Source organism: Oncorhynchus gorbuscha, linkage group LG22, assembly GCF_021184085.1.
Source record: "Oncorhynchus gorbuscha isolate QuinsamMale2020 ecotype Even-year linkage group LG22, OgorEven_v1.0, whole genome shotgun sequence".
Taxonomy (NCBI): domain Eukaryota; kingdom Metazoa; phylum Chordata; class Actinopteri; order Salmoniformes; family Salmonidae; genus Oncorhynchus; species Oncorhynchus gorbuscha.
Window position 1 is genome coordinate 26463629 of NC_060194.1, and position 23042 is coordinate 26486670.

The window sequence follows — 23042 nt, forward strand, 5'->3', positions numbered from 1 at the left end:
GTCTTCTGCTTTATCCCAAATCCTCTGAAAGACTCTCACACAAAGTAACAAACACACAGAGGGCAGCGGAACTATGGCATACGGAGAAACAACCAATTCACATCAGCCATTTTGTATTCAGACTAATCTCAGCCAGAGTGTTACTCAATATATCTAATAACGACATGAAGCATATACATTATTTGTCAGATTGTATGGGAACATTAACTCAGAGCTACAAGAGCATTCTAGCTAACTTCCTATTGGATTTGAACCAGGCAGCACACCCCTGATCTCAATTCAGTCTCCCTAACCGACATCCCACTTTGCTAACAACGCCTTAAAACCTTTTGTGACTAGGGGGCAGTATTATCATTTTTGGAAAAATAAGGTTCCCGTAGTAAACGCCTGGTTCACCAATTACTTCTCAGATAGAGTTCAGTGTGTCAAATCGGAGGGCCTGTTGTCCGGACCTCTGGCAGTCTCTATGGGGGTGCCACAGGGTTCAAATCTCGGGCCGACTCTTTTCTCTGTATACATCAATGATGTTGCTCTTGCTGCTGGTGATTCTCTGATCCACCTCTACGCAGACGACACCATTCTGTATACTTCTGGCTCTTCTTTGGACACTGTGTTAATAACTTTTGTGACTAGGTGGCAGTATTTTCATTTTTGGAAAAATAACGTTCCTGTAGTAAACGGGATATTTTGTCAGGACAAGATGCTAGAATATGCATTTAATTGACAGCTTAGGATAGAAGACACTCTAAAGTTTCCAAAACTGTAAAATATTGTCTGTGAGTATAACAGAACTCATATTGCAGGCGAAAGCCTGAGAAAAATCCAATCCGGAAGTGCCTCATGTTTTGAAAGAGCTGCGTTCTAATGCGTCCCTATTGAGCAGTGAATGGACTATCAACCAGATTACTTTTTCTCCGTATTCCCCAAGGTGTCTACAGCATTGTGACGTAGTAAGTGAAGAACAAACGGAGCTATTTCACCTACAAAAATAATATTTTGGAAAAAAGGAACATTGGCTATCTAACTGGGAGTCTCGTGAGTGAAATCATCCGAAGCTCATCAAAGGTAAACGATTTAATTTGATTGATTTTCTGATTTCCGTGACCAAGTTACCTGCTGCTAGCTGGACAAAATGCTATGCTAGGCTATCGATAAACTTACACAAATGCCTGTCTAGCTTTGGCTGTAACGCATATTTTGAAAATCTGAGATGACAGGGTGATTAACAAAAGGCTAAGCTGTGTCTCAATATAGTTCACTTGTGATTTTCATGAATAGGAATATTTTCTAGGAATATTTATGTCCGTTGCGTTATGCTAATTAGTGTCAGTCGATGATTACGCTCCCTCATGCGGGATGGGGAGTCACTCGAGGTTATTAATACATACAGAGAGACTAACCATTGATTTAAAGCCTCCATTAAAAGTATTCAACCATGTAAATGTACTGTAGCCTATTATGTTGAGTTTCCCCTTCCGATGTCTAGATTGCCCTCTCTCTGTGTGTTGTCTATAATGATGTAAACTCCCACTTCAACCCCTATGCCTGTGTGCTCTTCCTCTGGCTGTGTGGTGTAGTCCTCTGCCCCATCAGTAGTAGGCTTCCAAGAACGTAAAGTATGCTGTGCCACTACAGCTGATGTGCATTAGAAATACATTCATGCTCATCTTTTTGTATTATTTGTGGATGAATACAATTGCAGGTGCATACATGTGTGAACAGAATGACCCCACATTGGAGAAATCAATCAATCATTGATAAATAAAGCACAGTGCAAAAAATAGCTAGACCCCATTCATCCCCTGCTAACTCTGCCACCACTGCTGGGAAAAAACCTTAGGGGGAACTGAAGTAGATATACAGTATGTGGAGTATGTCTAATAAATACATTTTTTACTGATTCAAGTCTACATGTAAAGTATGTGTACAATACAGAATAAACCCACTTTAGTCAATGATGATAATGTCACCCCAAATCTGTTTGACTTATCCACTCCACTATCACCCCACACTTTCAGCCCAATGCAGCTGTGAGTAAACAGTACTGAGAGGCAGGCTGTTGGGGTTACTGGGTTCCTGGTACTCTGGTCTGGAATGGAGCCTCCTCTGTGCTCCCAGCTGTCTGAGGGATATAAGAGTCAAGGAGAGGGTGTGTAAGGGTGGGGCGTGATGGTGACAGGTGTGTGACACATGGGGTGTCTGTCTATCGATGTGACACCCAGAGTAGAGCTCTGGTTAGCCAACAGAGACAGACAAGCACACACAAGATTTGGTTCCAAATTCTGAGATTAGCCAATACATACCCAAAGACACAGCTTTGGAAAGTACCAAACAGCACATCCAATACTTTGCATTGCTTTTTGATTTCTGGTAAACGTGAATGCAATGGCTCGGAACTGGTCGATTGTTTGGTCGTTAGGCTGTTGGTTGACCGAGATTGTCTTAGTCGAGCAATAATAAATATATTTGTGACCATCTCAGTGAAATAATCTAGGCCTGGACTAAAAGCCAATTTATGCTTGAGCCTGCACAGCCATGCAGAGGCCAAATCGAGCTCTGTACCGTATTGACATGCGCCTCCCAAATTTTGTAACAACGTGGAGGGTTCTGTATAGCACCACATTGACATGATTGGTTGACAGTAGAAAATACAAACACACTTCCTTGACAACAGCTCTCCACTGTTCTGCAAAGCGCAAGAAGTATGAATGCCCTGACTTCTGCTGAGGTCGTATCACCTGGCCAAGGCAGAAGTCGGATTGACAATGTGCCTAGATGCACAATGCACTTCTCTCTCCAGAATGCACTCTCTCCCGCTAATTGTTTCAGAACTTCATTGTGTGAATTGTTTGCATTTGATTGTCAGTGTCTGTCAATTCCACAATACATATATCACCAGTAGTAGATTTACTGTTATTTCCTAGCATTTCTAATCTACAATGTTTGTTACTTTGGTTACAGTAATTTATAATAATGCATTCAATATTATTATTCCAGTCTTCCTGTTTTCATTGTCAGAGTGGACACATTGTTTGCGGAGTGCACAACCTATTCTACACTTGTGAAAAACATTTTTTTGTTTTGTCAATTTAGTCATTGTGTTTTGTTTGGAGCGATTCTGTCAATGTTGAGTAAGGTTACGCATGAATAGAAGTAGGGGGATTTGATAGTATTTCTGATTGGCTTTATGCATCACCAACTATGACCTGTGGATCTTACAATAGTTCCTCAATGTATTTGAAAAATCTTTCTAGCTTTCTCCCTTTCAATAACCACTCAGTGTGAAAGGGAAAAATGTCATGCTCTGATTCAGTGGAAACGTCATAAAATAGGCCTACCTGATTACTTCTTATCTGTGCTTGGCTTGGACTGGAATAGGTTCTGGTACTCATTTTGGGTGCTGGTACTGTTCATATTTAGGTGCAGGAGCTCTACAATACATTTGAGCTAATATTCTATGAGAGGAACAGGAGCTCAAGCAGTAGAACACGTGAGGTGCCGGTACTCAGCTCTGGTGAGCTCCTATCAGGATATCAGGATATATCAGGATATTTTCTACCTGCAGGCTGCAATTTTTTATTTGTTGGCTTTATGTAGGCTATTTTTACATGGTTGGCAATGGCAATAGAATTTACTTTTTAGGTTTGTATCATTTTCATTTAGATTTGGATGTAGTTTTTATTAACCACATGACAATGATTTTCAGATATGAAGATGTTATTATATATTCAATTAAATTGTTTCAAGGAAATTTGCCTATGAAAACCCTAACTGGCACGCAGATCAGTAGAAATGGTAAGATAAATTGGCATTCCACATGAGAAAGATTGCCGACTCCTCGTGTAGCCTATTACCGGCAACTTCGGGAGATTAATGGCAGAATCTACAAAAGCCAGTACCGGCAGGAGGATGGTTGGGACAGGTTGAGGACAAAATCTTCTGGTTATCTAGATCTCTGGTGCCCTTGAAGCATCAAACCGTAAGCTTAAAGCATCAGACAAGCTCAATGCATATAGTTGATTTTATTAAAACACATAGGAGAGGGACAAGTTTCCTGAATTTCGGCCTGACTGATGTGCCCAAAGTAAAGCCTGTTACTCAGGCCCAGAAGCCATGATATGCATATAATTGGTCGCATTGGATATACTTTTTTTTAAAGTTTCTAAAACTGTTAAAGCAATTTTCAGAGACTATAACAGAATTGATATGGTAGGCAAAAATCAAAAGAAAAAAAAACAGAATTGTATTTTGTTTTAGGTCCAAGGCTGTTATAATGGAAAGCTATCGGTCCTATGTAATTCCGTCTCCCAGATTGCAATTCCTATGGCTTCCACTAGATATCAACAGTCTTTATTCAAGGTTTTAGGCTTGTTTTTTTTAAATAGCAAGAATTTGACTTGGTGAAGAGAACACCCAAACTATATCAGTCTTTCGGTGCGAGAGGGAGCATGCTTACTAATTTAGCTTTTATATTGAACAGACTACTTTCTGTATGAAATATTATAGTTTATTTACATTTTAGGGTACCTGAAGATTAAATAGAAACGTTGTTTGACTTGTTTGGACGACAGATTATCTCACTGTATCACAATTCCAGTGGGTCAGAAGTTTACATACACTAAGTTGACTGTGCTTTTAGACAGCGTGGAAAATTCCAGAAAATTATGTCATGGCTTTAGAAGCTTCTGATAGGCTAATTGACATCATTTGAGTCAATTGGAGGTGTACCTGTGGATGTATTTCAAGGCCGACCTTCAAACGTTGTGCCTCTTTGCTTGACATCATGGCAAAATCAAAAGAAATCAGCCTAAACCTCAGAAAATAAAATGTAGACCTCCACAAGTCGGGTTCATACTTGGGAGCAATTTCCAAATGCCTGAAGGTACCACGTTCATCTGTACTAACAATAGTACGCAAGTATAAACACCATGTGACCACTCAGCCGTCATACTGCACAGGAAGGAGACGCGTTCTGTCTCCTAGAGATGAACGTACTTTGGTGTGAGAAGTGCAAATCAATCCCAGAACAACAGCAAAGGACCTTGTGAAGATGATAGAGGAAACAAGTACAAAAGTATCTATATCCACAGTAAAACAGTTCTATATCGACATAACCTGAAAGGCCACTCAGCATGGAAGAAGCCACTGCTCCAAAACCGCCATAAAAAAAGCCAGACTATGGTTTGCAACTGCACATGGGGACAAAGATCGTACTTTTTGGAGAAATGTCCTCTGGTCTGATTTAACAAAAATAGAACTGTTTGGCCATAATGACCATTGTTATGTTTGGAGGAAAAAGGGAAAGGCTTGCAAGCCGAAGAACACCATCCCAACCGTGAAGCACGGGGGTAGCAGCATCATGTTGTGGGGGTGCTTTGCTGCAGGAGGGACTGGTGCACTTCACAAAATAGATGGCATCATGAGGTAGGAAAATTATGTTCTATTATTGAAGAAACATCTCAAGACATCAGTCAGGAAGTTAAAGCTTGGTCACAAATGGGTCTTCCAAATGGAGAATGACCCCAAGCATACTTCCAAAGTTGTGGCAAAATGGCTTAACGACAACAAAGTCAAGGTATTGGAGTGGCCATCACAAAGCCCTGACCTCAATCCTATAGCAAGGAGGCCTACTAACCTGACTCAGTTACACCAGCTCTGTCAGGAGAAATGGGCCAGCATTCACCCAACTTATTGTGGGAAGCATGTGGAAGGCTACCCAAAACGTTTGATCCAAGTTAAGAAATTTAAAGACAATGTAACCAAATACTCATAGAGTGTATGTAAACTTCTGACCCACTGGAAATGTGATGAAATAAATAAAAGCTGAAATAAATCATTCTCTCTACTATTGTTCTGACATTTCACATTCTTAAAATAAAGTGGTTATCCTAACTGACCCAAGACAGGGTATTTTTACTAGGATGTCAGGAATTGTGAAAAACTGAGTTTAAATGTATTTGGCTAAGATGTATGTAAACTTCTGACTTCAACTGTATATGGAAAAATAGACTTTTAACAAATTTGACCCCTCGATTGGGTGAAAGAACAGACGACTTTCGGGTTTGCAAGATTTATTTTAGTCGGGCACAATGTTCTTCATTTGGGGACAGGTGGACTGAGTTTGCACTCTGTATTTCATTCTCATTTGAAACTAAAGTTCCCCACTCTCAATATGTCTTTAGGCTATCAGAGTTTATGACCTCTTATAACCTCTGGCTTAGCGATCTGTCCTGTTCAGGGTAAAAAGCTCCAGCTCCACGATTATTCACTGTCACGAGGCAGTGATCACATGACACACACATGCATACTTTCGGTATCGATGTCACTAGGGGACAAGACCAAGATGGGAGGCAAACAAGTTCCCCAATGTTGCGCAATACCACATGAACCATGAGGTAGTGTGTCAAAGTCAAGGACGTCTGCTCTGTCTTTGGCCGTGTCAAACTTGCGTGTTGAAAGTGTGATGTGTGTCAGAGCTGGGACTATGTATAAGACCACGGGATATGGAAAACTCACGACCGTGCAGAGTGGGGGATCAACCAGACCACGCGGCCAGGGTGACTGACTAAGCGTGACAGATGAACGCGGTTCAAAGCAGCTGGTGACCACACAGTTGAAAGGAACCAAAGAGAGAGCTGACTGTGCAAGATGCCCGACCACATCTTAGTTAGAGGAACATAATGTTTTAATCCTAACCACGACTGAGGTCAAGGGACAAAATATGTTAGTCAAGGGAGGGAGGGAGGGAGGGAGGGAGGGAGGGAGGGAGGGAGGGAGGGGAGAATGAGTAGAAAGAGGGAGAAGGTGGGTGAGATAGAGAAGGAAACAAAACACTTGACAGTGAATGGAGAGAGATAAAGAAGGAGAAAGGGAATAGGGAAATATAATGAGTAAATAGAGAGACCGAGACACATTAAATGCTTGGCAGGGAGTGTGAGGGGAGGGAGACAGGGAGAGTGGAGTGAGACTGCTGCATAGTTACTGCCTAGCAACAGACTATCACCTTGGTTATGAGTCTTTTTCTAATTTACAGTATAAGTTTAGAAGAATTCTCTCATCTCTGGGAACAGGGAATAGAGGAGAGTAGGAGGTGAGAGAGAAGTACACATCCAGCAGGAGAAGGACACATCCTTGATTACTTGTCCATATTTAAACAATACTAGCTAAAGCCTTTGAAGTCTGAGAGATAAGCATCTTTTCTTTCAGGGGAGAGAGAGAGATCAGAGAGAGAGAGCCACAATCTCCCTATAAAGAGAGAGAGAGAGAGAGAGAGAGAGAGAGAGAGAGAGAGAGAGAGAGAGAGAGAGAGTCAGGGAGTCAGTGAAAGCTATGATCCCTTATTGATGTAACTTCTTAAATCCGCTTCAACAAGTGTAGATGAAGGGGAGGAGAATGCTCTTGAGACAACTGAGACATGGATTGTGTATGTGTTCCATTCAGAGGGTGAATGGGCAAGATAAATATTTAAGTGCCTTTGAATGGGGTATGGTAGTGGGTGATAGGCAGACCGGTTTGAGTGTGAAGAACTGCAACTCTGCTGGGTTTTTCCACACTCAACAGTTTCCTGTGTGTATCAAGAATGGTCCAATTTCCAATGGACATCCAGCCAACTTGACACAACTGTGGAAAGCATTGGAGTCAACATGGGCCAGTATCCCTGTGAAAGGATTTCAACACCATGTCGTCCATGCCCTGATGAATTGAGGCTGTTCTGAGGGCAAAGGGGAGAGAGAACTCTGGGCCACATTCCATCACCGTTATTGTTGTTATAGAAAATGTGATAATATAAATCCAAACGGTTCAATCAGTGACATCATTTAGAATAGTGTGACTCATTGAGAAATCACCTATGTAACCAATGTCATATTCCAGAGCTGTTGTGTAAATTGTATTTCAAATTCAGATCCTAGATAACTATCATTCCAGAATCAATTCTCAAGTACACATTAAAGGTTGGACTAATTGCAGACATGTTCAATAAAGTGTCTAAGGGAATGCATCTCAGTGCAAGAGGAGTCACTACAGTCCCTGGTTCAATTCCAGGCTGTATCACATCCGGCGGTGAATGGGAGTCCCATAGGGCGGTGCACAATTGGCCCAGCGTCGTCTGGGTTTGGCCGGGGTAGGCTGTCATTGTACATAAGAATTTGTTTTTAATTGACTTGCCTAGTTAAAATAATTTGTAAAAATAATAATAATAAAAAGACATACAATTTAGATGCTGAGCGGACAAAAACCACCTCAGGTCAAAAACATAATGTAGCCTATTGAAGTCGATCTCTACTGTTAACATTTTATGGAGATAATGGCATCTTTTCTTTCAGGGGCACAATTAACAGTCTGAGGAAACATAGCATTATTCCTCAAATGATCATGCAGTGACAGGGCAAGGACAACAGTCAAACACCATGCCACAATCTCCCTATAAAGAGAGGTGTGTGTGTGTGTGTGTGTGTGTGTGTGTGTGTGTGTGTGTGTGTGTGTGTGTGTGTGTGTGTGTGTGTGTGTGTGTGTGTGTGTGTGTGTGTGTGTGTGTGTGTGTGTGTGTGTGTGTGTGTGTGTGTGTGTGTGTGTGTGTGTGTGTGTGTGTGTGTGTGTGTGTGTCCGAGACGGCACACCATCAGTGGCAGTTGGTTCCGGTGCCTGTCAGCCCAGTTTCTGTGTGAGAGAGATACAGACTAGCTGATCAGATACATCTGCAGTGTTGTTTTTGAGGTCTGTAGGGAGCCTGGCAATACCCAACACTTTGTTACTGTATCCTGAAAGTGTCCACACAGACAGACTTGAAAACAACAAGAATAAAAAAGATATTCTTCAGTTTGGGTGTGTGTACACTAAGATAGTAGCTTAGATTGAGAGTGAGTAACCTTCTTTTGTGTGGAAAGAGAAAGATAGACGAAACAAATAGTATTAGGTGGATAGTAGGTAAAACGAGAGGTGGTTTCTGCATGATTCTCATCGCTTTCTCACACACACACACACACAGTGCTCCAGCATATCCTGTCATGGCAATGTAGATGAACCATATAATTCAATTAATTTGAACAATCTCACTGTTTGTGATTATGCAGAGAGAGGGAAGGAGAGAAAGGGTGTGATTAAAACAACTGCGACCAGGGACACAGGTTGCCCTGGGTCACACGTCCAGTTCCAGGTTTACTGCTGCTCTGCTCAAAAATACCACTACGAGAAACTAACTCCCTTCAGAAAATACATACAATGAGTGTATGAAGCTTTGTCTTTCAGTCCCACAGGCAGACCTCTCTTTCCTCACAGCTGACGTGTGTGTGTGTGTGTCTACACACAACTGACTTGGGCAGAGGGTTAACCCCTCCTAACAGCTGTGTTTGTCTCATGCTGTCCCACACTGATGCTGGGTCTGTAGATAAGACAGGACCGGACAGCTGGACAAACAGACAGTGAATGTTTAAGGACTAGGCGTTCCTGTATTCACTCTCAGGGCGTTGTGGGGCATTGTCCAGTCCTGCTAGCACTACAGTGGAATTGGGTGCAAACCTTGTCTCCGTACTTATGACACACAGTTATCTTGTTGTACAGTTAAAGCGTACAGACTTTCGTAAGACAATGTAACATCTGCTGACACAGGGGTGCCAGCTTGAGGAGGAGTATATTCTTACTTTTCAAATCAAATCACATTGGTCACGTACACATATTTAGCAGATGTCATTGCAGGTGTAGCAAAATGCCTTTCTAACGTAAAGAGGAATTACATTGTTATATGCTGTAGATAGCGTAATATTTCTCCACACTCACTTGAAATGGGAGCTGCCTGGCACCAATTGCAGTCCCATCTAGATACAGGACAGGAAATCTCCAGCTATATTTTAAAAGAGCTGATCCTTCTCTAACCACTAGCTCTCCAATGAACTTGGACAATCACAACTTTCCTTGAACACACTGGGGATTTCAGTCAGTGTAGTCTAGAGTGCGATGGTAGTTTATTGTCTCTACTCCAGGCTGTGTGATGCTGCTGCCATTTGAATGTAATGGAGAGTATATGAGCAGAGAAGGATGAAGCATTAAGCAGGGAGAGTGGGATACTCCACCCATCCGGCCCATCTGTGTCTCTCTGTAATGATTCAGGCTCGTTTTATCCCTTTATTCAGCTCTGTCCCCAAGAAGCCCCAGGTATCAATTAGAATCCACATCCACACCAGCCACTCTGGATTCCCCATCAGCCCCCATCCCCTACTCCGCTGAGCCCAGCGTTATCAAAGCCTTCTCTGAACATCGCTCTGAGGGGACAGAGCTGCACTGTTACCATGCCATGACAATTCAAGGAGACGCTACCAAAGAAATCCATTGTGTCACTATGCTAGTATTTCAAGGAGATAGAGCCAAAGCTCTGATTGTATTATCACTAAGTTGTATTATGTCTATGATAGAACTATTCAAGGAGATATTTCCAATGCTTTTAGGGGCCGATTCCGACCTGAGTTAAGCGTGAATGGAACATGATTCCTTTTTTTATGTACTTCTCTCTGTGTATTCTGACCTTGAACTTAAGAATGAGAATAGCATGCCATAAACGCAATCTCTGACTTAGTATTAGTATAATAGTATTTCAACAATGGTTTCACTTTCACAAGTGCCTCTGAATTAACAAACGATTGTACTTTATATGGATTATTATCGTAACAAATGCACTGATGGGGTCAAATTATATATAGCCTGTCAATATGTTGCATGAATTCACAATGGAAATACAACTAAATCAAAAAAAGTATTATTACTCTCGCAATTTCACACATTTTAAACATATATTTCTCCATTCTACGCTTGACAAGCAGTTCCCCTGTTCCAGCACATGGCACTGTGTGCACGCTTGGTCAAGGCTGTGACGTAAACTTACGCTCACTCTCAAGCAAACGTTCAAAATGATGAGTCTCATACTTTGCATGGAAATGATCCGACGCATGGTTTACACAGGTTTGTGACTACGAATGATGGATAAATGAGGCCCCAGGAGTCGAGGGAGGGGGTTTATAGCGAGGTCCTTTAGTGGGATTGAACTTGTCCATTTACCTGAGAATCAATTCCTTCTGGGGACGACCTTGTTGGGTGTGTGTGTGTGTAATGGAATGATATGCCATTTTGTTCGATATTGTTAATATTGTGGTAACACTTTACCTTCAGCTGCTCTTGTACCTGTGTAGTAAAGCTGTAATTAATACAGTAATAGATGATAACTTAGTAATAGCTTTGTAATTAATTACATAGCGAAGAGGCAAAATGGTAGGCTATATGAAATAGTTTTGAGTTTCACAGGGTTGGGAAGGTTGCTTTCTAAAAGTAATCCATTAGTTACTTGTCCAAAATTGTAATCAGTAGCATCACTTTTGGATTACCCAAACTCAGTAACGTAATCTGCCGACTTTCATTTAAGAAGCATTGGAAGAAGACAAAAATGTACATTACCAATTGAACGACATCTAATGCAGGATAAGACAATGTTAGAGTTTACATAGCTGCCCATAAATGGATGTTGGATTTCACTACATGGGTTTGTTATGTTGGCTTCTTCTAACCCATTGCTTTCTACTGGGATGGAAGTTAGCCTAGTGGTTAGAGCGTTGGACCAGAACTTCAAGAATAGGACTTGAAAATATAGATTAGCTCAATTGTTTTATCTGACCATAATCCAAAAACGATGGACTTATTAGCTAACGACCACAGAGTGTAGTTTTGTTTATGATTTTATTGTCTTGGAGGACTGATTGGGCTGTCATGGGCTCGCATGCTTTAATCACAACCCGAAAAGTGCTATTTGCATGTGAAAATCTATTCACATTGGTTCACATCAGGCAATGCTTCTTGTAAATAGCAAACTCAAATTTCGTGAGTGTTTTTTATAGGGCAAGGCAGCTCTAACCAACATCTACTATCTCAATGAATTGGTTGGACTCCAGGTTAGCTGACTCCTGACTCCAACTAGCTTTTGGAGAAGTCATTAGCCTAGGGGTTCACATTTAAAAAATAAAAAAAACTTTATTTTACTAGTCAAGTCAGTTAAGAACAAATTCTTATTTACAATGACGGCCTAGGAACAGTGGGTTAACTGCCTGTTCAGGGGCAGAACAACAGATTTGTACCTTGTCAGCTTGGGGGTTTGAACTTGCAACCTTCCGGTTACTGGTACAACGCTCTAACCACTAGGCTACCCTGCCGCCCCATACTTTCCCAACCTACACTGTGAATGTTTAAAAATGTATTCAATATAGAAAAATTGAATAATTTCTGTGTTATTAGTTTAAGCACACTATGCTGTGACTTAGATGAAGATCAGATCAAATTTGATGACCAATTTATGCAGTAATCCAGGTAATTCCAAAGGGTTCACATACTTTTTCTTGCCACTGTAGGCCTATTGTTTATGTTTTTGTTGGTGACACTTTGATATCTCGATAATTTGCAGCTGTTTAAGGTTATCAAGTGTGCGAGTTTGAGCATGAGTCCGTTAGGCCTATGGAATTTCTTTGGAAATCATCACCAATTAGATTGAGTAATAATCTCCACCCGTGGTCTTCTTAAATTAAACTTGTTTTTGACAGTATGGATCACAATACGAAGGAAGGGAAGACTTTTATTCCACCGGCTGGGATCCGCACTATGCAACTGTTGCAAGACAGCATTTTTCATTGGTTGTCTACTGGTCACAAAACTAATGATTGAAAGGCAGCTTAATCTTCTTCAATTCAACCATTATTGGGTTAAGTACACTTATACATTTGTGAGCAGCCATCCACAAGAACCATAATCAATAAGGTGCTAAATGAGAGAGCCGCAGTGTAATTCACATCAATGCGCTATGTAATAAGTGATATTCATATCGCCCCGCCTGTAGGCTACACCACTGCTGTTGTCCTTCCCGCCAAGCCTTTATTCAAATTGGATAATCTTTGGATGCTGACGGATGTCACACCATTGGAAGACATAGCTTGGACTGTAGACTACAAAAGCCTATTCCTGCCCTTTTCCCGCGATCCATCAAAAGCATTTGGTGTGCCATCATAGTGGTCTTTGACTTGTGGTCAGACTCAACTTACTGTAAATTTGCGCCTTTTTTCAATGCTGATTTGAATGTCACTGAGAAAACAGAAAGGTGTCAAGGAATGTTTTCACAAACATCCTTTCTGAATGTAAAAATAATAATAGAAGTAAACTTGTTTGTAGTTAAGTATCTGAAATCTGATTGCAGTATTTTTGCTGGTAACGTAAAGGATTAGAGTTGCCATTCTTTTGTACTCCGTTACTTGTAACGTCATCATTTACTCTGCAACCCTGGAGTTGATACCAACTCTACCAATCAAATGTTGATTGTATGAGCTGCCATTGGCGGCGACTAAATGTGCCTTTGAATATCCAAGATGGATGTTATGCATAGAAACATAAATATGAACGCTTACATGCTTCAGTGCAGGGGTGGGCAACTCCAGTCCTCGAGGGCCTGATTGGTGTCACAGTTTTTCCACAGCCCCGGCTAACACACCTGACTCCAATAATCAACTAATCATGATCTTCAGTTCACAATGAATTTTGATTAATCAGCTGTGTTTGCTAGGGATGGAGAAAAAGTGTCATCGATCAGGCCCCCAGAGGACTGGAGTTGCCCACCCCTGCTTTCTGTGTGTACCATAAAGCTATCCAGTCAGCCTGCTGTCCTCTGAGCATACAGACATTCTATATTAGCCTCCCTCCAGACAGTACAGTAAAATGAAAGCGTGGCTAACGTGTCCCTTGACTCGTGGTGGACTGGAACACTGTGCATGCAGGGCTGCCGCATTTTTATCTGCTGCTCGTTTAAAAGGGGATATTATCTGTGATAAACAGATGTCCGAGGCTGTGGGCAGAGGGAGGGGCGCTTGGCTGCTCCTACACGTATCACACTGGCCTAAAGCCTTGGTGTGGTACTTAGAACCCCTTTGTGTAATACTGAGAGAGGCTTCAAAACCAGGCTCTTTATCAAGCTGGTCCTCTTGTGCCTTTGAGCAGACTAGATGACATGTCTGTGGGTAAAATGGTGTATTTTAAGTAGTGTTTGATAAATTAACATGTATGAAGCTTCAACAAAAAAGCTAACTCTTCCTTGCCGTCCGTCCCCCATGGAGATGGATGGGTTAGGATACACATAAACATCAAGATTTCCTTGAAGAGGAAAAAATATAACTTTAGTCAGGTGTAAACACACACCCCTTTGACTCACCTGAAACACAAATGACAGGGTCACAGGCCTATAGCAGTGGTCATCAACTTTTTCTGAGTCAAGATCGCTTTTGCAGAGAAGAAGCAAGCTGAAATATTTTTTATATTTTTTAAACAAGACTTAATAAAGTCGGAACATTAACCTAATAAAAATGTGGTTTGTGCAGTAGGACTAATAAATCATTACAACATATTGGCTATATGCCTGGCATGCCAATGTTGTTCTTCTCAGACCATATTGTAATTCAAAACTCAAGCTTTGATAACCAAATACATCCGTTGGTGTACCACTTGCGAGGCACCGCTGAGCATAAATTGAATTCATTTGTAAATTACTAGATGTTTTATTTTACTGCACTGATGGTACTTGCATCTGATGGTCATGGTGCTTTCAAGACAACTGGGAACTCTGGAAAAACTAGGTCAAATCATGACGCCGGTGATCTTCTGATCGGCAATCCAGAGCTCAAGAAAGATACCCGTTTCCGACATGGAATTCCGAGTTGCAAGACCTTTCAAAACTATCTTTGCCAGTTGGAACCTGTTTTTTTCCGAGTTCCCAGTTATCTTGAATGCACTGAAGTCGGAGATTTTCGAGTACCCAGTTGTTTTGAACATAGCATTAGTCTCAGCGGAGAGAGGGAGAGAGCAATAGAGGGCCCGCCTCTCCCAGTCCCTCATTTCTCCTTCCTTTCCTCCGGAGAGACTGACCAGAGAGAGGGGACACCGTCATCCATCTGATTGCGAAACTTGAGTCGCACCACATCTGTCTCATGCACAAATTCATCTTATTTCTATGACCAGAGAAAGTGAAAACACTCCTTGACATTAAAATAGACACGATGACCTGCAAATTATAATAAAAACGCAGGGCTATCGATACTTAGCTACTCATTCATTGCAGCGCCAGTGGAAGTAGGGAGAAGCCCATTTTATGTTTTGTAATAGTGTTGAATAAAAACATTGTCGATTGTGCTAAATAAAAACGTAGACGTGAACTCACTCATAAAAACAGCAGCTCTTTGCTGTATTCTTTGACAGTCTCTCTCTGGTCAAGGTTTCAGAAGTTATTAAATCTCACATAGGCTAGTATCAAACTTTGCTCTGGAGTTGTGTAAACTGTAGGCACGGTGATTGAGCTATCCGATTGGCCAGCTCAGTAGGCACACTGAATTTAGCCACAGATCTTCCAGTCAGCCGGGTAGGTGCAGTTTGTCTTTTCAGACTAATGAAATGGTTCAAAATGGAAACACTTTGCATTCGCTGGGCGTCTGAATCAAGTGCACCTACTGCCAAACAGCGCAACCCGAAGCGCAAGCCTTTATAGGTATGCCTTGAAGATCATTCCTAGGTGATCGACCGGTTGGTGACCACAGGCCTATTGAGCAGTATTTACAATGTAGTAATATGTGTGACCTTAAAGCCCAGATAAAGTATGTTTTATTTCATCTTTAAAGCACTGTATGTCTAATAAATCACTGTGTATTCATTCCATGAAAATAACTCTAAATACTTAAAGCATTCATTTCCCTGAGCCTCCGTTTGCCATTGAAATGCTCAGTCTGATCGTGTAGGCGTGTTAATACAAAGGTAAATATATTTACATACACAGACCTGATTGGCGGACAGGATTGTCTAGACTATATTCCAGAGCCGACCCCTCTTTCCCTTCAAAGTAGGAGGATACATATGCAAATAAAAGATGACCAGTCATTGACATTGGGCCAAATGCACTAAAAGAGCATTATAATACATTTCACAATTTCAGAGATTCAACATAGTGTGCAAATATATATATATATGTTATCACTGCACTGCCCCTTCAAAGTTCAGTATTTAACCTTTTTGATAAAAATATAAATCAGGATGTGTAGTTTGTTTTTGTAGAACTTACTACAGATTATAAAGGAATCAATAGGACAGAGTGTAACGTACAAGACCAACAAACAACCAGGGGGTGTCCACTATGGGGTAGTCGTTTTCTTGCTGTGTGACCCTCCAAGCATCACAGAAATAGCCCCTAAGGACATGACTGACATCCCTGCAATGGATGTACTCTTATACCTCTAGGGGTCCATGAGAAGACACCCTATTGTGAAATCGTTTTGCCTTGCTTCCCAGACCTCTTGCTCTGGCCAAATGCTACGCCACGCCCACGGACGTTAGTTTCTTCTCCGCAATGAGTCTGGATCCGAATACCTCCCGGGCCCTTCACCGACTGCAAACACATCCGGGGCTGTCTGATTGGTCCAGAAACCGATGGGTTGGGCCAGAGCCAGAACACACCACTAAGGTATAAGGACTGGAGACCGCATCCAAGATGTCCGCCCGTTATTTTCAAGGTAATCTACTCACACCGACTATATCCGGGTGGCATCCCGGGTGGCATCGGGTTTTATCGGGTTTATACGGACCAACATCCCATGCGCAGTGGATGTCATCACGTTATCCAAAAACATGGCAGACAGTGGATGAATATAACATTTTAATACTGTCAGCTGTGAGTGATGGGAAAAAATCTCCCTGAGCTACAATTATTTGAATAATTCAATGGATGTTTTGTGCATGAAGGTGATGACTAGAGTGTCTTTTTCAGGATTTTCAAACCGGAGTTCTCTATGTGGCGTCTACGGAAATGGTCAGTTAAACTGCAGTACCAAAGCAAAACTGTAGCAGTCAAAACCGTGGTTCTAGACCGGAATCCTTGGCTCCTTGGAACACGTGGGTAAAGCTGCAGTTAGAAAATGTGTCATTAGCTTTGATACTCTAATTGGTTAGAGATGATCCAATTGCTGATGACTTTATTTTGTACAACACCACTGGTCACTAACAAACGATTTCAATGATGGCAGTCTAGAATAAAGTATGTTGCGTAAGACAGAGCAAAGGAAGAATTTTGTGTGAGTCGTCAGGCTAGAAATAGTAGGCCTCACGGTCCATTTTGAAAGTGTAAATGGGGAAATCATGTCCTTTCACTATTTGGGTTCAGAAAGTATATCTAGGCTTAGTATAGCTATATGGGCCTAGGAGGCCTGTGTGGATCGATAAACAGCTGAGGCTGAGAAACTGAACTATAACATCAACAGCACAAGAGCATTGGAAATATTAGTATTCTCTCCAAGTAACTAAAACCAAATGTCTGATACAGAGTCGAAACTGGGCACAGTAGAAGAGTGTATAGGCTACTGTTCAGATATAAAACACGTTCAGATAAGGAAGAAAGACCATCGTTGGATTTATTTTAGAGCAGGTGAGATAATCAACATAGGGACTCATTATTCTCGGGTGGCGCAAGGTGTGCGAGGGAGAGCACTTACGAAACGTGACAGTGGGCTACATGCCCTTTGCTCTAGATCAAAGCTCGATTATCGCTCAGGTCTTTGCCATTATTACCAATGGCACATTCTGCCGTGGTCATAGGGAGAGGGACATCTCTCCATGATAGGTAGCAACTCGTCAGCTGCTCCTATGAGTGATGGCATAACATCACGGGCTTAGGAACTGTCGGCATCTAGGTGAGCTATAGGCTACAGAACAGTCTCTCCAACCGACATACTCGTCGTTATTGTCCATGAGTATTCATAGCCCCATGAATTGGTTATTAAAGCACTCAGTGGAGCAGCTCGTGTTATTATACAGGGATAGCCAATTGTGGAAAATTACATTCCTGGGCTGCATGCGCTAGCAGGCTATTGGAGGCAGCAATGCATGAACCAGTCACATGCTTTTAGACTCATAAAGGTGTGACGGTTAAGCAGAGGTGCCAGCCTATATCAAAACAATACGCATTTTCTTTGAGAGACTGCAATATTCCCACAATGAAACAATGTGATAGTGTTAACCCTCGTCTGCTAACATACTTTACTATGGCTGTGGGTAGTTGTGGGTAACCCGCCACAATATGCTGATATTATAATGCAATTGATCCAATGCACCTCATCTGAATCGAGGAAGACATGTATAGGCCTTAATGACATAAAATAAACAATGTAAAGTCAGCCCTTATTGCTCAATGTCAGGCAACAAAACTTACCTTAGTAACCACATTCTGCATTAGTCCCGTATGCAGCTCAAACGTCCACTCCTTGCACATACAATGTTGCAGATGCCTGGCTGTATTATTGTGGGTGCCATTGTAATAAACGTACGCCGCTGTTCGTGGGAAACTATTATTTGGACCATGAAATAAAGAGGAAGGAATTATAGTAAAATTAGTCGTATTTGCAGTTGGAGGAACACATGTATTGTTCGGTTGGGCAAGAAGGAATTCATCAGAGTACTGGCTGAATCCAATAAATAACGCCGGAATCCACGTCAGCACGATTAGCTGTCTCTGATACTTCCCAAATCCCCCAAGAAAAGGCAAGACACAATCGTCGATGCGTGTGAGCAATCCCGGCGACTCTGTTTCGGGGGACACGAAGCCGTTCTCCGGTTGATGGTCCTCTGTCTCGAGCTGCACCACGGCCATCGCGGTTTCGCTCATGGATGCGTCTGTAGCGCAGCCGGGTTGGCAGTGTTACCCGTCGACTCCAAAATGCGTCAATGCCCCCGCTCTAGTGGTGAAAGCCGTGCGCAAGCAACCACTGAAATTGAAATAAGAGTCGCTTCTTTAGGATCTGGACTCCCCGTGCTCCTGTTTAGGTGGACTCTATGGACTATTGCCACTGAACTAAGAGCACTAGGCTACTTGAGTGACAGCAAGCAGCTTTAAATGTAGGCTGGCAAATTTCCAAACTCAGAATAAACAAGCGCGACAACATGGGAAATTGTCAGGGATGTTTTTAATCACCTATATTCCCTTCTGCTAGATAGGCTACACCTCATTAGCATATAATTGTGCCGGAAGAAGTGGTATATCGAGGGATGACGTTAAACACTGCCCCTTTCTCGGGGGCGCTACAGGTAACACACCTGTACAAATAGTGAAATACAGTAATCTGATGGTCTGTAAACACATAGCCTATTCCTTCTTCCTGACCACGTCATCCGATATATCGAAAGTTAAATGTAAATCAGACATGTTGAGTAATTTTCACAGCGGTGAAGTGACACGGACAGATTCTGTAACTACAGAATAGGAAGAAAGATAAAAACATTTAACCGTCTGGTAAACTAGAGGCGGAACTTTGAGCAACCCTCCGCCCATGTCTGTAGCTCACTCGCAGCAGTGCTAACCCCGACAGGTTGCATAACACGGTTTTGGCTCTATATAGCGACAAAGATCTCCATTGTAATGTGTGTAGCCTAGGAGACGTTTACTAGGCCCATAGGCCTGACCTTATATTTATGACAATAGGAGGTCTGTCATAGTGGAGGGAAAGGAGAAGAGAGGATGCACTTGAGTTGAGTTGAGATTTTTAATAAGGGGGTGGGCCCACTGTCACACACAAACACACATGCAATGGGTTATTTAAGCAATAAGGACCAAGGGGGTGTGGTATATGGTCAATATACCATGGCTAAGGGCTGTTCTTCTGCACAACGCAACTCGGAGTGCCTGGACACAGCCCTTAGCAGAGGTATATTTGTCATACATCACAAACCCCCCGAGGTGCCTTATTTCTATTAAAAACTGGTCACAAACGTAAAATAGCAGTTAAAATAGATATACACGGCTGTCAGCCAATTAGCATTCAGGGCTCAAACCACCCAGTTTATAATTGACTATTATACACAGAGAGATCTACAGAGAGAGAGAGATATTAATGTCATCTGTGCAGTATCGTCAGTCAACATATTATTTTTAGAGCTTTACTACAATGTTATTTCAGTAATGATTAACTGTAACTCTTAAGCTACAATGTCTTGTGTGGTCGAATAAAAAATCTTTAGACCATGAGGAAAATCAAGAACTTATTCAAAATCAACAAAACAAAATCAATATGAAGTACATGATTTTATTTAAAGAGCAACTGCCTCTAAAAACCAACTTCCCATTTAGAAAACACCCTATATGGCATTGATTTAAGTCAGAAACATTTATTCTACTGTCAAAATTGACTACAATGTGTAAATAGAATAATTTTGGAAATAAAGTCAGTCTGGTCCAAGTTAGAAGGACATCATCCCAACGTCGCCTCTTCACTGTTGACGTTGAGACTGGTGATTTCCAGGTACTATTTAATGAAGCTGCCAGGTAAGGACTTGTGAGGCGTCTGTTTCTCAAACTAGACACTCTAATGTACTTGTCCTCTTGCTCAGTTGTGCAACGGGGCCTCCCACTCATTTTTCTATTCTGGTTAAAGCCAGTTTGCGCTGTTTTGTGAAGGGAGTAGTACACAGCGTTGTACGAGACCTTCATTTTTTGGGGCAATTTCTCGCATGGAATAGCCTTCATTTCTCAGAACAAGAATAGACGTCGTAAAAGAGGGAAACGTATCGGTCTTCTGGTCAGGCTCCAGAGACGGGCACATGGTGCACCACTCCCTAGCATACTACTCACCAATGTCCAGTCTCTTGACAACAAGGTTGATGAAATCCGAGCAAGGGTAGCATTCCAGAGGGACATCAGAGACTGTAACGTTCTTTGCTTCACGGAAACATGGCTCATTCGAGAGACGCTAACGGAATCGGTGCAGCCAGCTGGTTTCTTCAAGCATCGCGCCGACAGAAACAAACATTTTTCTGGTAAGAAGAGGGGCGGGGGCGTATGCCTTATGATTAACGAGACGTGGTGTGACCACAACAACATACAGGAACTCAAGTCCTTCTGTTCACCTGACTTAGAATTCTTCACAATTAAATGTCGTCCGCATTATCTACCAAGGGAATTCTCTTCGATTATAATCACAGCCGTATATATTCCCCCCCAAGCAGACACATTGATGGCCCTGAACAAACTTTATTTGAGTCTTTGCAAACTGGAAACCACATATCCTGAGGCTGCATACGTTGTAGCTGGGGATTTTAACAAGGCTAATCTGAAAACAAGAAACCCTAAATTGTATCAGCATATCGATTGCGCAACCAGGGCTGGTAAAACCTTGGATCATTGCTATTCTAACTTCCGCGACGCATATAAGGCCCTCCCCCGCCCTCCTTTCAGAAAAGCTGACCACGACCTCATTTTGTTGCTTCCTCCCTACAGACAGAAACTAAAACAAGAAGCGCTCAGGTCTGTTCAACGCTGGTCCGACCAATTTGATTCCACGCTTCAAGACTGCTTCGATCACGTGGATTGGGATATGTTCTGCATTGCGTCAAACAACAACATTGACAAATACGCTGATTCGGTAAACGAGTTCATGAGAAAGTGCATTGATGATGTCGTTCCCATAGCAACGATTAAAACATTCCCAAACCAGAAACCATGGATTGATGGCAGCATTCGCGTGAAACTGAAAGCGCAAACCACTGCTTTTAACCAGGGAAAGGTGACCGGAAACATGACCGAATACAAACAGTGAAGCTATTCCCTCCGCAAGGCAATCAAACAAGCTCAGCTTCAGTATAGAGACAAAGTAGAGTCACAATTCAACGGCTCAGACACAAGAGGTATGTGGCAGGGTCTACAGTCAATCACGGATTACAAAAAGAAAACCAGCCCCGTCACGGACCGGGATGTCTTGCTCCCAGGCAGACAAAATAAAAAAATTGCCCCCTTTGAGGAAAATACAGTGCCACTGACACGGCCCGCTACCAAAACCTGCGGACTCTCCTTCACTGCAGCCAACGTGAGGAAAACATTTAAACGTGTTAACCCGCGCAAGGCTGCAGGCCCAGACGGCATCCCCAGCCGCGTCCTCAGATCATGCGCAGACCAGCTGGCTGGTGTGTTTATGGACATATTCAATCAATCTTTATCCCAGTCTGCTGTTCCCACATGCTTCAAGAGGGCCACCATTGTCCCTGTTCCCAAGAAAGCTAAGGTAACTGAGCTAAACGAGTACCGCCCCGTAGCACTCACTTCCGTCATCATATCACCTCCACCCTACCTGACACCCTAGACCCACTCCAATTTGCTTACCGCCCAAATAGGTCCACAGACGATGCAATCTCAACCACACTGCACACTGCCCTAACCCATCTGGACAAGAGAAATACCTATGTGAGAATGCTGTTCATCGACTACAGCTCAGCATTTAACACCATAGTACCCTCCAAACTCGTCATGAAGCTTGAGACCCTGGGTCTCGACCCCGCCCTGTGCAACTGGGTACTGAACTTCCTGACGGGCCGTCCCAGGTGGTGAGGGTAAGTAACTACATCTCCACCCCACTGATCCTCAACACTGGGGCCCCGCAAGGGTGCGTTCTGAGCCCGCTCCTGTACTCCCTGTTCACCCATGACTGCATGGCCATGCACGCCTCCAACTCAATCATCAAGTTTGCGGACAACACTACAGTGGTAGGCTTGATTACCAAGAACGACGAGACGGCTTACAGGGAGGAGGTGAGGGCCCTCGGAGTGTGGTGTCAGGAAAATAACCTCACACTCAACATCAACAAAACAAAGGAGATGATTGTGGACTTCAGGAAACAGCAGAGGGAGCACCCCCCTATCCACATCGTTGGGACAGCAGTGGAGAGGGTAGTAAGTTTTAAGTTCCTCGGCGTACACGTCACGGACAAACTGAATTGGTCCACCCACACAGACAGCGTCGTGAAGAAGGTGCAACAGCGCCTCTTCAACCTCAGGAGGCTGAAGAAATTAGGCTTGTCACCAAAAGCACTCACAAACTTCTACAGATGCACAATCGAGAGCATCCTGTCGGGCTGTATCACCGCCTGGTACGGCAACTGCTCCGCCCACAACCGTAAGGCTCTCCAGAGGGTAGTGAGGTCTGCACAACGCATCACCGGGGGCAAACTACCTGC

At 42.7% G+C, this 23042-nt stretch overlaps 1 protein-coding gene across 1 annotated transcript in view; it reads right to left on the reverse strand.

Moving 5' to 3' along the window:
* Positions 1 to 19022, reverse strand: part of LOC124009280 (solute carrier family 22 member 23-like) — a 79339-nt gene extending 60317 nt beyond the window's left edge. The window contains exon 1 of the mRNA XM_046320912.1: positions 18257 to 19022. Coding sequence (XP_046176868.1) covers positions 18257 to 18709 — 453 coding nt within the window. The 5' untranslated portion in view covers positions 18710 to 19022. The remainder of the gene's footprint in view (positions 1 to 18256) is intronic.
* Positions 19023 to 23042: the final 4020 nt, after the last annotated feature.